The 13,178-nt window shown below is 42.3% G+C and overlaps 1 protein-coding gene across 2 annotated transcripts in view; it reads right to left on the reverse strand.

Moving 5' to 3' along the window:
• Positions 1 to 13,178, reverse strand: part of ror1 (receptor tyrosine kinase-like orphan receptor 1) — a 126,584-nt gene that overhangs the window by 36,289 nt on the left and 77,117 nt on the right. Inside the window, exon 2 of one of the 2 annotated variants that reach the window (XM_056379193.1) lies at positions 4,122 to 4,184. The exons of the other annotated variant lie outside the window; for it this stretch is intronic. Within the exon in view, the coding sequence (XP_056235168.1) occupies positions 4,122 to 4,184 (63 nt within the window). The remainder of the gene's footprint in view (positions 1 to 4,121; positions 4,185 to 13,178) is intronic. 2 annotated transcript variants of the gene reach the window in all.

Raw genomic sequence — 13,178 nt, forward strand, 5'->3', positions numbered from 1 at the left:
TGTAATCACTTTAAATGTCATGAGACAACTGAAAGAACACCGGGATGAAGGATTGGACTATGTTTCTTCTGTATCAAGCATTAGCTCTAATTTAACAAACAGTAACAATATTTTTCTCTCATTTTTGCTGCGTGGTATTTTCTGAATTTGTCACATTAACTCAACTCAACCCAAACTCCTCACAAAACTGAACTTTCACGTCTCTGCCGTGACCTGAAAACCTGGCTAGAATCTAAAATTTTCATGAATTCTTATTTTCTCATTTCTCATTTATTTATTTATTTGAAAAGGACAGTGCACATTAATTAACCTTTCTGTAAAAGTGCCAGTGTTAGCCAACAGGCTAATTTTCAACTGCAGTCCTCTGGCAGGATGTCTAAAAACCACATATTGACCAGATGTTCATCAGTCAGATTTTACGCTTGATAACAAAGCTTTAGACCTCTGATTGGCTTCTCATAGAGTTTTATCCGTCTAAGAGGTGGGAGAATTTTCTCAGATCATGGGCACAGCTTAGAAAAGAGTTCAGATATATCTAAAACCACGTGGCTCAATGTCTGTAAGTGAATGAAATGTGAAAGGCTAATTATTTATTTTATTGCTATGATTACTATTTCTCTCTGTGTTATTTAATAAGCAACTAGTGTCAGTATAAGTGGTATTTGTCAGTAGAATCATGAATATTTGTTGTCTGATTTACTGCTCTCGTTGCCTTGAACTGATGCTGAGAAGAAATGACTTTGACAGCGTCGATGAGACGGCACCGACATCAGTTTGTCTGCGCTGTGAGGTTCTTTTGATCACGTCTCCAGCTGTGCTGTTGTTGTTGTATTCCTCTTGGAGTTACATGGTTTTAGGTCGGTTGTCTGTGTGTGTAATATGTGACTCAGATCACGCAAACTCTGATAGGAATAATGTTGCAACCCTCCCTACAGTCACAGGTCATTACCTCTCACAGTCAGTACTCACACTGAAACATCCGCACTCATCATACCCATGCTGGTACCAATCACAGAGTTGCTGTACCACCCACTAAGGTCATTCCTACTGGCTGACACATTTAGCTATTGAAAGGGTACATGACAGTTTGTAAGTCCAAGCTTACTTCTGCGTGTAGGTGTGTGTTTTAATTATGATTTGACCCCCAACTATCAACACAAAGTCATTGCCTACACACTGTCATGAGTGTAGCGGACTGAATCCTTCTTACATGCTAACCAAACACTTCACTGCCTTAATGTGCCTGTTGAGTCTGACTATATCTTCTAAAATCAAAAGAGTACTTCATACTGTATATTACCTCATAAACTGAATATTAAACAGACCTGCTCTTAAAAGACACGTGTGTTTTGCCAAAGGCAAGAAGGTCACACAAACCGAGTCACTTTATCACCATCTCATTAGTTGAGTTGATGGAAAAGAAAATGGTTTTTGGGGTTGTGTGCCTGCACACTTCATTAGCTGTTATAATAAGTCAGAATAAAGCAGCAGATTGGGAAAGAAGAGACAAGAGGAGATGATGAGAAGTGAAGAGGGGAAAGAGAGCAATGAGTGATTTAACTGCAAAGATGTCCTGCCAATGTCTGTGTAACAAAGCCACTCTGTATGTAATTGTCTCGCGGTGAGTGTTGTGGTATTTGGCACCAGGAGCACTGTGAAACTCAAGCCCTCGCTGCGGACTGTCCCTTTAATGTGGCAGGCGACTAAACGGTGCCCTGTCATCAGCCTGCATTTTCTCGCAGAGGTTTTGTACAATCAAACACTCACACGCAAGCATCCAAACGTAAACACACGCACACCCACACGACCGCAACACACACAAATTATCCATGCTCAAAACGAGCCGAGTTACACTACACCTTCTCATTTCACCAGCAACGCTGTATTCTATATGTGAATGTATGTCTATATTCAATAACATACACGGCAGTAAAGCTGTGCTAGGCAGGCCGTTCTCAGCAAGACACGGGCTCAGAAACCTGAGTGGCTGCACAGCTAACTAAACATACTCAGCAGATACACTGAGGAGCTGGGACTGTAGCACTGCCAGCTATGGTTAAAGGTGAATTTCATTAAAGTTGGGTCACTCTCCAACAGAGAAAGAGAGAGAGGAAAGGAAGTAAGAGAAGAAAAAACTGTACAGAATGAAACAGAGAAAAAGAAAGGGAGAATGAAGGAAAGCCAGAGGGAAAATGAGTTCAGTAAACTATCATCACCCCTGATTTTAGCCCAATAATGAGCCTCTTTCAGCATGATAACTTCCTGCTACTGATGCATACTGATAGAGCCACGCTACCTGAATGCTGTCTGCTTGGTCAATCAAAACCATTCCCTGCCTGCAGACAAAACAAGTGGTGCAATCACCATCCATCCATCAGATAAGAAACAGATGTTCGTCATGGGGCTGAGCTCAAAATGACACACACACACACACACACACACACACACACACACACACAGACACACACACAGATACACTATTTTGAACACATGGTTTGCGTGCATGCACACATGCACAGCCTTTGTAGATTTTCATATTTCATGATGTTGTGGAAAAATAAAGCTGTCTCTATGATTTGTTTGGAAGTACTCCTCATTGTATTTATGACTTTTTAAACATTCTTGATTGGTCACCATAACTATTATCTTGACTTAACTGCTCAATCATGCCCAGAAACTACTGTCCTCATTCTTGCCCGTGTGTTTAACAATGTTTTTGTGTACACAGAATTTCTTGTGGGATGGATGTTGTGGGAGAGCTGGCTTTGCAAGAGTTGAATTAAGAAAACCAGGCAAAATGAGAGAGCAAAAATAAGGGTCAATATCAATAAAGTCTTATGCTGAAGATCTTCAGGGTGTCTTCGTGGGGGGATTAGGCGGATGTTGGCTCTCCAAACCCAGGGGAAACTGAGGAGAGGGGGCAAGATTTGACTGATAACTCAGGGCAACGGTGTTGAGAAAATATCCAGAAAATTATGAGTATCTGACTCAGTTGTTCCTGCGGTGCTGACTGACGACCAGCCGTTTTAAATGCCTCCACTGTCAGGATCTGCTGATGTAAACCTGTGCAGCTCCAGAAGACATGACCATCCTCACCACAAAATAAATAATTTTGTGGTAGAATCCTTATTAATCAAGGAAGGGAAGGAATAAGTCTATGCTGGAGAACCAAGCAGCATTGAGACATTTTCATCTCCATATTGCATCCCACATTTAATTTTTTTTTTGGGGGGGGGGTTAGACCAGGTGGAATGCAAGTGACTTGTAGAGAGGTTTATTTTACGGGCCTGTCAAGTGTAAAGATCATTGCTAGACCTTCAGGAGATCTTGAGCATATCAGTCCAGTGCAGTATCATCTGCAAGTCATCAGGTCTCAGCATGTACAAAAAACAAACTCGCTGAGACAGATTATTTATGCGTCTGCAAGATGCAAGAAACAAAAACAAACACAACAATGATTCCATCCAATGATTCTTAATATCAACACTAGCAACCCCATCGAGTGTCGTCGTGTGTAATTATGTTGAAAATCAAAGCGGTCGAGGGAGATACTCTGGTGTTGCTTGGTTCCAGACCTGTGATATTTGTTCAACAATTCAAAAGGGTCTGGTGCCGTGTACAATGAGAATTTTTGTATGTGGAACTAAGCTTTAAATGTGGGGATGTCATCTTCATACATAGCGAGCTACCGAGCTTCAGTAAATCCCTTAAAACAGAGAAAAGTAGACACAAAAAGGACAAGCGTGGATGTCATGGAATCAGTGATAGACGCACTAAAAGCAGCAGCAGCACATTCATTTTGAAGCTTTCTCTGAAGAGAGGACTAAAAGTAGGTCAGTGGAAATGAGTGAAATGCGGTGCACCTGTGGCTGTATTCCCACATGCTGAGTAGATCAACGTGTAATTTGTTCCATCAATTATCCTCCACAGTGGCCTACGCTGGGACAATGGGTGTTGTCTGGGTGGCTGAAGGTGACCATTCACAGGGGACGTGTACGTTTTAACACATCACTGAATGTGTTCAACAGTTTTGATGGGAGGAGGGGCTGTCGAGGTGTGGGCATGTGTGTTGAAACTGAACCCTGCTTTTTGTGAGTGTGTGTTTATGTGTGTGCATTTACCATCACTAGAGGTGTTCCATGAAGTGGTAGCTAGCACACTGGGGTCTTGGGGAAACTCAGACCCTGTAAAAGAAAAAAAAAAAAAAAAGGAAATGAAGACAACTATTAGCATGTTTCTGACTGTTGGGCCCTAAAGAAATAGCAGGGTGGACTTCACTAGTCACTAGTTCAGCAAGTAATTTCACTTGATGGATCGAGAACCCTACAATTCACAAACAAGTGTTTTGGTATATTTCTGTGTCGGTGAATGAACCTCAAAAAATATGCTGGTGCTGTCGTCTGCTGTTCAAAGAAACAAAAGTTACCAGGTGGCATGAAGTGGGGAAGTTTAGAAAGGTTCAACTTTATGCAAATGTCATCTGAGCAACAACCCATTTCATTGCCTTGTGAAACAGAAGTACAGCTGTTTTTGACTCCGCTCAACTGCATTAAAGTGCTTTTGACTAAATGAAGGAAACTTTCACAGTCAATGGCTTCTGTACGCTCTATATGACTTGAACAAGACTTGAATGAGACAAACAATGTGTGGCAAAATCCCTTGGGACATGTGGCAACAGGAAAAAATAACCCAATGCCCAATCAGAGCTGAGTATTTAAATTAATGTACGGGCTCAATGCTAAACACACCTGTAAGCTTCATCTGTGTGTGTGTGTGTGAACAGGAGATCACTTCAAACACAAACAGACACAGTCCCAACCAGACCTTTTGGGCCAATGGGACGCCCCTAGTCAAGTGACAAGATAAACATTTGAATAGTGGTTAATTCTGCTTTAATCATATCATTTAATAAATCAACAGAGTGGTGCAGAGCAGACACTTTTCTAGGTAAAAGACTGCAAACATAAAACAAACACACATTTCTTTTGAGTTGAGTTTCCCATCTTAAATGTTAAACAACACTGATGATAGCATTGTACGTTGTAGTGTAGATCAAAGGTTTGAATGTACAACAATGAGCCTATCAGCGAGCCATGTGGACCTAATGCTGTGTTATTACGAGCTGACGACAGACCAGCCCTCTGCTTTTCATTACGGCACAGAGGAGACAGAAAATGAGCTTCAGTGTGCACGGCCACAGGTCATAAGGTGATTCCTGACAAATGAAAAAGCCTGTGCACGACTTAAAAACATGCAGGACCGACAAGGATGGAGCCTGAAAAGGTTTTTATCTTTGCAGATTCTCAGGGCACCAGACAACTGACGAACGCTCAACGCACAGACTTTATCCCACGGTTACAATCAGCTACAACACACCAGTGAGTTCTGCCTTTTAAGCTAACCCACTGGGGCTGAGTGTGTGTGTGTATGTGTGTGTGTGTGTGTGTGTTTTGGGGCAGGCAGGGATAGTTTAACATGATGAATGAGTAATTGGCTGCTTGCCAACTAAGGACTTGCACCCTACAGTCACAAGCACATGCAAAAACACAAGCATGTGCAACGAAACAACTGTGCGTGCACGAATGCATCTGCAAACCTGACCTGCTCTCAAATATGTTTGTATGTATAAGCTGAAAAACAACTCACTAAGCGTTGAAAACAGTTTGCACTCTTGAATTAACAACTTGAAAACATTCTCGTTATGTGTGTGGCGTGCGGGGTGACAGTTGTGGGCGTGCGAGGAGAGAAAGTCTGCAGTCAAACGGGACCAGCCGTCTGACACAGGGTCACGCTAATTGGGTGATAATGTGTTGTTTCACACGTGCTGTGTCAGGACGGTAAAGACTATGTGGTGGTGCTTGTGAAATGAGCTGTGTTAATGAGCAGCGCTTTGGGCCTCTGCACCTGTTAGTGAGGGAGTCTGGAGGCTTAGTAACAGGCTCATAACATGAGGCTGGCAGCTAAGAGTTATGGTCAAGATATGCAGCGACCGGCAAGAGGGGCATGATACACCATAAAGATAGTTGTGTATTCATTATGTTATCTCTTTACTAACCTGGTATTGCATTCACACAATGACATAATCTCTCCTGGCCATTGTTTTATCCTCTCATATCTCTTCACTTATTTCACAGGCTCACGAGTTGTGCTACAGTACGGGACCTAAAATGACTTGCGAGTTTGTTGCTGAGGGCTTCTAACATGACAGTGAATTATAGCGAGGGCTGGCCCCAGGGTGAGTCTAAATTTTCTCTTCGTTCTGGGTTGACAGACTTTAAGATGCACAGTGCTCTGTGAAAAGAAAAGGCAGAGGAAAGGGGGGAATGCAGCTCTCTAGCTTCACTAACACAAAGTTAGCCAAGCGCAGCCAGGTGAGAGTTCAATGGAGGGAGCTGGACATACGAGCGGGGGGACAAGGGGGATAAGGAGGGAAGACTGAGAGTTGTACCATGCCAAAGTTTATAAAATCGACATGGGGGAGGCACAACCGCATCCTGTTGTATTTTCAGGAACATTTTTGGATCTGTCCATTCTTAGGAAATACGTTTTTTTCAGGAAAAACAATAGCATGTGACTTCATTGACATTACTTTTCCAGATAAGACAGTTGTCCAAATAGACACTCAACTCTCAATTTCTCTTCCATTTTATTTCTCCTCTATTTAGGTCACATCTGTTACTTGTCTTTCATTGAGACAATCATCTGGAATATGTGGGGATGAACTGCTGAGTAATTTTGAGATTATCTTTCTAATGTTTCTCAGCAATGGAGGGAAGCAATTGTATTACACCCATTTGTTAGTAAGGGGCTAAAAATAGGCACCTTCACGGTGCCTGTGTCAGTTTAGATCAGCCGTTCTTGCAGTTGCGGTTGCGGGCCCTGATTGGATCATGATCCTGATTCTGATGGTTCCTCATATGTTAACTGGATCTGTGTATTATAAAGATCCTCGTCTGACAGTATGAGTCAGTAAAAGGGATCGAAGGCAATGGTTTTGATGATTGTAGAATAAAGGAAGAAACTCTTACAGTGATTTCCTTACGTTCCAGGTGGTATAGACACTCATACTTGTACAAAGTGTCTGACAGAAGCTCTGACTTTGCGCTGAGCATACGGTTAGCATCTTTTCTCCAGTCAACAGTCAGCACTTGTTTCTTTTAACCATGACCAAAACCTTGAAGTTTTAGTTGCCTGCACTTCACTAAAAGCTTAACTATTAAGGTGGAGGATCAGGAAACAGTCTTATGAATTGTTCTTGTAACGGTCATATGTGTTATTTCAAATGGGCAAACCACACTCCCTTGTTGTTTAGTATGAGCACTTTTTATGCAGATTGGGACACCACATCAGGAAATGCTCACACCTATCTTTTGGAGGGGCACTGACAGTACAAGTACATGGAGAACATATATGCACGCCTGCACAAATACAGATGCACGTATGCATTAATCATAGAGAAATTTAGCTATATTAATTTAATTCAGGTATGCACTTTCATTGAACATTCAAAGCTATTTTATCATGACAACTGTACATTTTAAATGATTTCAAATAGCAACTTTACCATGGTTCCTTAATAGCAGGTAGGATAACAGCTTTACTGTATACAACTTGTATATTGATTGCTGTCAATAGCATATACAACCATATCAAACTCATTTATTGGTCGAAGAGTGTTTTCGTGCTGTCTCTTCAGCTAAGAGCCAAGCTACCCTTCAGCTGGTTGTCTATCATGTCACATCGCTTCCATTTTTACAGCCACAAATCAGCGTCCGAGAACTATTTGTGCACTGATATCATCTCTGCCTGTTGGTTTTTATTAAAATAACGATTACTGTTAAAAACCCTAATGTTACAGTAATTTCCCTTTAGGTACCTTCAAAGAAAACCAATATAACCTGGATCATGAAGCCGGGCACATATTTCCATAGCACGTCAGGAGTGATATGTTAACTTCAGGCCACTTCAGTATGGCAGTGAACACGCATCACAAAACTGGATGTCTGCCGACCTTTATTATAGTATCACTTTCCCCTCTTGGCTGATACGGCACATTTCACGCAGCTGAAAGTTTTGGAACCTCTTCTTTCATTTGCAACTGGGTGCCACTCAATTGCCATCCTCATGGCAAAATAAAATATACAGTGAAAGGTTGACATGAAGGATCCTTTGAGAGGTCCAGACAGCAAATCTCCACACAGAAAGTTCCATGAGAGCAGCCTCTGATCCCCCTCCAGCTGTATTTGGCTTATGATGATAAAAATCACGCAGGGACATGAGCTTAACCCCTATAAAGCTCTGAGAATTTGGTGTGACTTTACTGTGACAGCAGCATATAGGAATTAGTGCAGAACTTCAAACCCAAAGGCATGGGAATGAAGGAAAGGAATGAGGCAAAGAAAAGTGAGGGAGAAAGTGAGAAAGGGGGAGCCTCAGTGGGCAAAGCAGAATCAAATCAGAAATGTTCAATCTGAGCGGTTATGCATAGCAACTAATATGCTGTTATATGGTCTGGGGCGCTGTGTTTGGAGCCAGGGTGTTTGGTGTGGTGAGAGAGACTGATGTATGAGCTCTCCCGCTCTGTTATTAGGGCCTCTCCCAAGGTCCGCTTCCACCCCTATTAGCTGGAAAACTGATCTAACTAAGAGGTTATCTGGAAGAACAGCAAACCCACTACTTTCATAATGCAACATGTGTCATATTTTCTGACTTAAAGAGGTGAGGGATAGATATGCACAGATGAAGAAAATTCAGGAATGATAATCATTTCCTTCTCAAATTTGTCTTAATCGGATCTCCCTTTCCGTCCAAATTTCGTTTTCTTTTCTACTGTGTGCTCACAGCCTATATTTTTTTTTTTATTTTAAACTTAGATGCCACTTTATAAAAAAATGCTCTCATTTCCGCAACAAACCACTGTCTCATCCCACTTTCCCACTGCATGCTCACTTAAAGTAATTACAACTTTTATGTGAACATGTTCTCCCTTCATATACCCAAACGTTCAGTTACCAACAACGAGAAGAGTGAATCAGGCAGCCAATGTTCGACTGTTGCGTGCACCCAGACCCAGACTAAGTACCATATAGGGCTCGAGCTGCCTTAATGACTTATTAGCACAATTAGGTTCAAGACTGGAAAACGAGCGGAAAGTTATAGTCTTGGCGAAAGGACAGGGATCTGAGAGAATGAAGATTTTTCAGGCCAAGAGGAAGAGAAAAAGAAGAGTGGCGGAGAGCAAGGGAGAGAAGAAAAGTCGGGGAGGACTGTAAAGGAGAGCCGAGGAATTGGAGATAAAAAAGAAGGGAAGAAGACTTGGAAAATGTGAGACTTCAGAAAAAACCAGCAAGAGAGAAAATGAATAAAGAGAAACGTCACAATAAACCCAGAGTAAAGGCACTCATAAAAATCTGCTTTTTAGGAAGTGGGCTTCTGTCCCACAGAGCAGAGTGCAGATTTGTGTTGGCCGGAGATTTTATTCACTGTCATTGTGTCAAATGTGAAAAACTGTTTGACTGGTCATACATGGGCCTCACAGAGTCAGAGAAGTGGCGGCCAGTGGGAAGGAGGAGACGGAAATTAGCTTAAAGACGGAAAACGAGACGGCAGATGGTGATTTTAGTTGCTCAAATTGAAGGGTTTGGTTTTATAACAACTTGGCACTCATTTTTGTCGTTTTGGACATTATTTCTATTGGTTATGGTGACACTGTACTCACCAAAGTACCTGCTGGGATATGGGGACACAGCAACATCATTACACCACATCCCTTCTCAATGATCTGACAAGAGGCAATTTTTTTTTAAGTAGTTTAAAAACTGGAGTTTTCAATAATAACTTCATTTTGTTTTCTATTTCAATAAAATCTGGGAATGGTCTGAATTCTTGTGTGTATTGCCCATTCTGACTTCTTTACTACTACTGATGTGTTCCCAATTTGGTTGGTACAATGTTTTTATTACAAGTATAAATAATTCCACAACTACAACTAACTGTAATAAACCCAAGTTGAAATAACCTGAAATTAGCCTTAAAGAGAGACGAGACGAGGAGACAGTAGGGATAGAAAAGGGATAATAATGTGTATGTGTATATGTGTGTGTGTGTGTGTCTGATTGTATAGCTGCACCTGTGTGTGTGCATGCAGGTGTTAGTTCCCAGGCTCAATTGGAGCGTATAGAGGAATAAAAGCGTTCACCTGAGGACATCATGGACCAAAGAACACAGGATTCATCAAGCCACACACACACACACACACACACACACACACACACACACACACACACACACACACACACACACACACACACACACACACACACGCATTTCTGCATCGCCTCAGAAAGTTCTGCTCTGTAACCTTATAAGACCACAGAAGGGGGCGAGGAAGAGAGAGACGAGAGGGCTGATGGGGAGAGGGGTGAGGGTTAGCAGGGTAGATGACAGGAGGAAGGATAGAGAACAATACACAACAAGAGAAAGAAAGGGCTCAAGTTGCAACAGACATTTGCTCTAACATGAAAAAAAACTGTTTAAAAAAAGTAAAAACTGTTGCTTCCCCTCCAAAAATCACAGAGCTGAGCAGGGAGGATGTTTTATGCAACTTTTACTACATGCTCTGGAACGCTGCATTGCATATGAAATTATAGTTTGGCTTGACCTCAAATTCTTGTTAAAGTTTGGAGCAAACTCTGGCCCTTTCTTTGGGCCAAACATGATACTTGTGCCTGTTTTCTTATGTTTTCATTTTCTTTAATATTCGGGAGGTGACATGGAGGCACAGGTATTGAGACAGTTGTAGTTTTTAAAAAAAAAAAATCTTTTAAACAGCTGTGTGTGCACTCAACAGTGATTTGAATTGTATGTAACTGTCCCGTTGCATCAAACATCAAATCCTGACTCCCAACCACCTCAGAGGCTTTTTTCCAACTCCTGCAGACCCACGTCAGAGGAAACCTGAGCACGCCAAGTATAAGCTATAGCTGATACAGACCAACAAGTGCAGGGAAGATGCCTTTAAACGGCAGCTCGTTACTTCACAAATGATGTCACAGCATCAGGCTCAAATTGACAACTGTCACTACCCAGCATTCCTCAGTCCAGGCTGCAGAGCACGGCTGAGTGACGACACTAAATCTGTGCAAACTGCTGTGATGCAGGTCTGAGACTGATCCTGACCTTTGACCTCTCTGGAGCTAACAAACAAAACAAGAATTTCCATAGAGCCATCAGAGGGGATTTTCTTGTCTGAACCGTTAATGTCACCTCCCAGTCTCCAGCACCACGCCGCCTAACCACGCACTACACAAACACGGGGAGGGGGCTCCCACTGTTCCACTGAAACTCTAGAGCAGCATCTCTCCCACAACAAGGCCAAGCTGGGTAGGAACCAATGCCAAGTTTAATACTGAAAATGAGAATATCATAACATGCACAACAACATGATGGCTAGATACAGTATTCTGCAGATTAGCATTTTTTACCAGACATAAGAAACATACAACAGGAAACAGGAAACAGGAGGTTAGACTGCCGGGTTGTTGGGAGCAATTTAACACCAACCACAACCATCATCTATGATCTGAGGCGGTGTTCCTTTGACCTTTATACCTGCTTAGGATAATTGGCTTTCAGTGGAATTGTATTATGATATGATCATAAGATCATATGATATGATTGTTTTGCAAAATTTAAAAAAAATAATGATTCCATGCTGGTAGTAATTTAAAAAGTTTGAATCAAAATGAGTTTCAGGTTTTTTTGTGATCAGTTTGATCTGTTTATGTGGTCATTTTGCACAAATCTACATGGTAAACAATGATATTATGATTAATAGCTAACACCTCAATAAATAATGGTCTTTTCAACTGGCTGTTTCCATATGCACATCCACACCAGTGGCCAATGAATAATTTCCTGTCCACCAGGCTACTTGTGTCAATGTGTATGTCAATGAAATATGGGGGGAAACCTGAGAGCGCCAAGGAAACCAACACAAACACACAGCATGGGCTGGAGCATGGGAATGAACTTAGCTCTTCGTGGATTCATTTGGATTTATGTGCAATGAAGGCAATTTCACACATCTCCCCTGTATGGAAAGATTAGCTATGTGCTATGAATCTTTTATAAAGCCACAGTCTGTCTTAACACATTTGTCTCTTCATCATGACATAATCTTTGCTCTTGGAGTGACTTCATGCTGTGTTGATGGCTCTGCAGAAGAAGTCCTGCCTCTAACCGTGTGGCCCCGTTGGACTCTGCTAGGCCTCACAGGTTAAAAAGACAGATGCAAAAGCCCCATGCTGTCTCTGTGAGCTTCTGCGCTGGAGACCACGCTGATGAATAAGATCTGGTTAGTCCATTTTGGGTGAGGCTCTCCTCAGCTCACGTTACAAGGGGTGTAAGCAGACTGGTGAGGAATCTGCACAAGCATGTTACCACCTACTATGTAGCTCATCTGTTTTCACCTGACAGGTCTGGTACAAGTGTGTGTGTGTGTGTGTGTGTATGTGCGCTCAGCTTTCTGGAAAACCTGATCGCTTCCAAGCAGATAGACTGAGCCCCGAGACCTTGACGCAATCCGCAGATGTAGCCGTCTGTCTGTTCATCCGTCTGTGGAATGTGAACAGTCATCACACCTGCATGTTAGTGTGTCACTTTATTGCAGAGGATGTGCAACTTAGTGCACTATGCAGAATGACTGTAGCGTTTAATGTGAATATGGTGCATATTTATGTGCCCATGCTGAGGTGCGTGCGCGTCATGGGTCGGGTGTTGAATATAAGATTTAAGACCAAAGTCAGCCAGGCTGTCTGTCTGTGTGTGTGGGACATGAATACAGTCATCTCTCTTGACTTTTTGTACGTGACATTTCTGTGTATAGTGTATCATGCCTTCCAACAGCGCGCATGGCGTGAACAAGACACATGCCATGTTGCATGCTTGCTTGCGTGCGTGCTGGACAAAAACCTGTGCGTGTGTGTGTGTTCATGTGGGTGAATATCTGCTCAGGTGCAGCCAGCGACATGTACACACTCCATAAGCTCAGTGCCGGCATTCCCAGATTCCTCTAGGATGACAAATTCAAAAGGAGAGGCCCTCGCAGAATGAATCTGGGAACGACAGGATAATGCTGCTGGATTTCAAAACGTGACTCGGATTTAGACGTCATGTGA

This window comes from Seriola aureovittata, chromosome 6 (genome assembly GCF_021018895.1).
Source record: "Seriola aureovittata isolate HTS-2021-v1 ecotype China chromosome 6, ASM2101889v1, whole genome shotgun sequence".
Classification (NCBI taxonomy): domain Eukaryota; kingdom Metazoa; phylum Chordata; class Actinopteri; order Carangiformes; family Carangidae; genus Seriola; species Seriola aureovittata.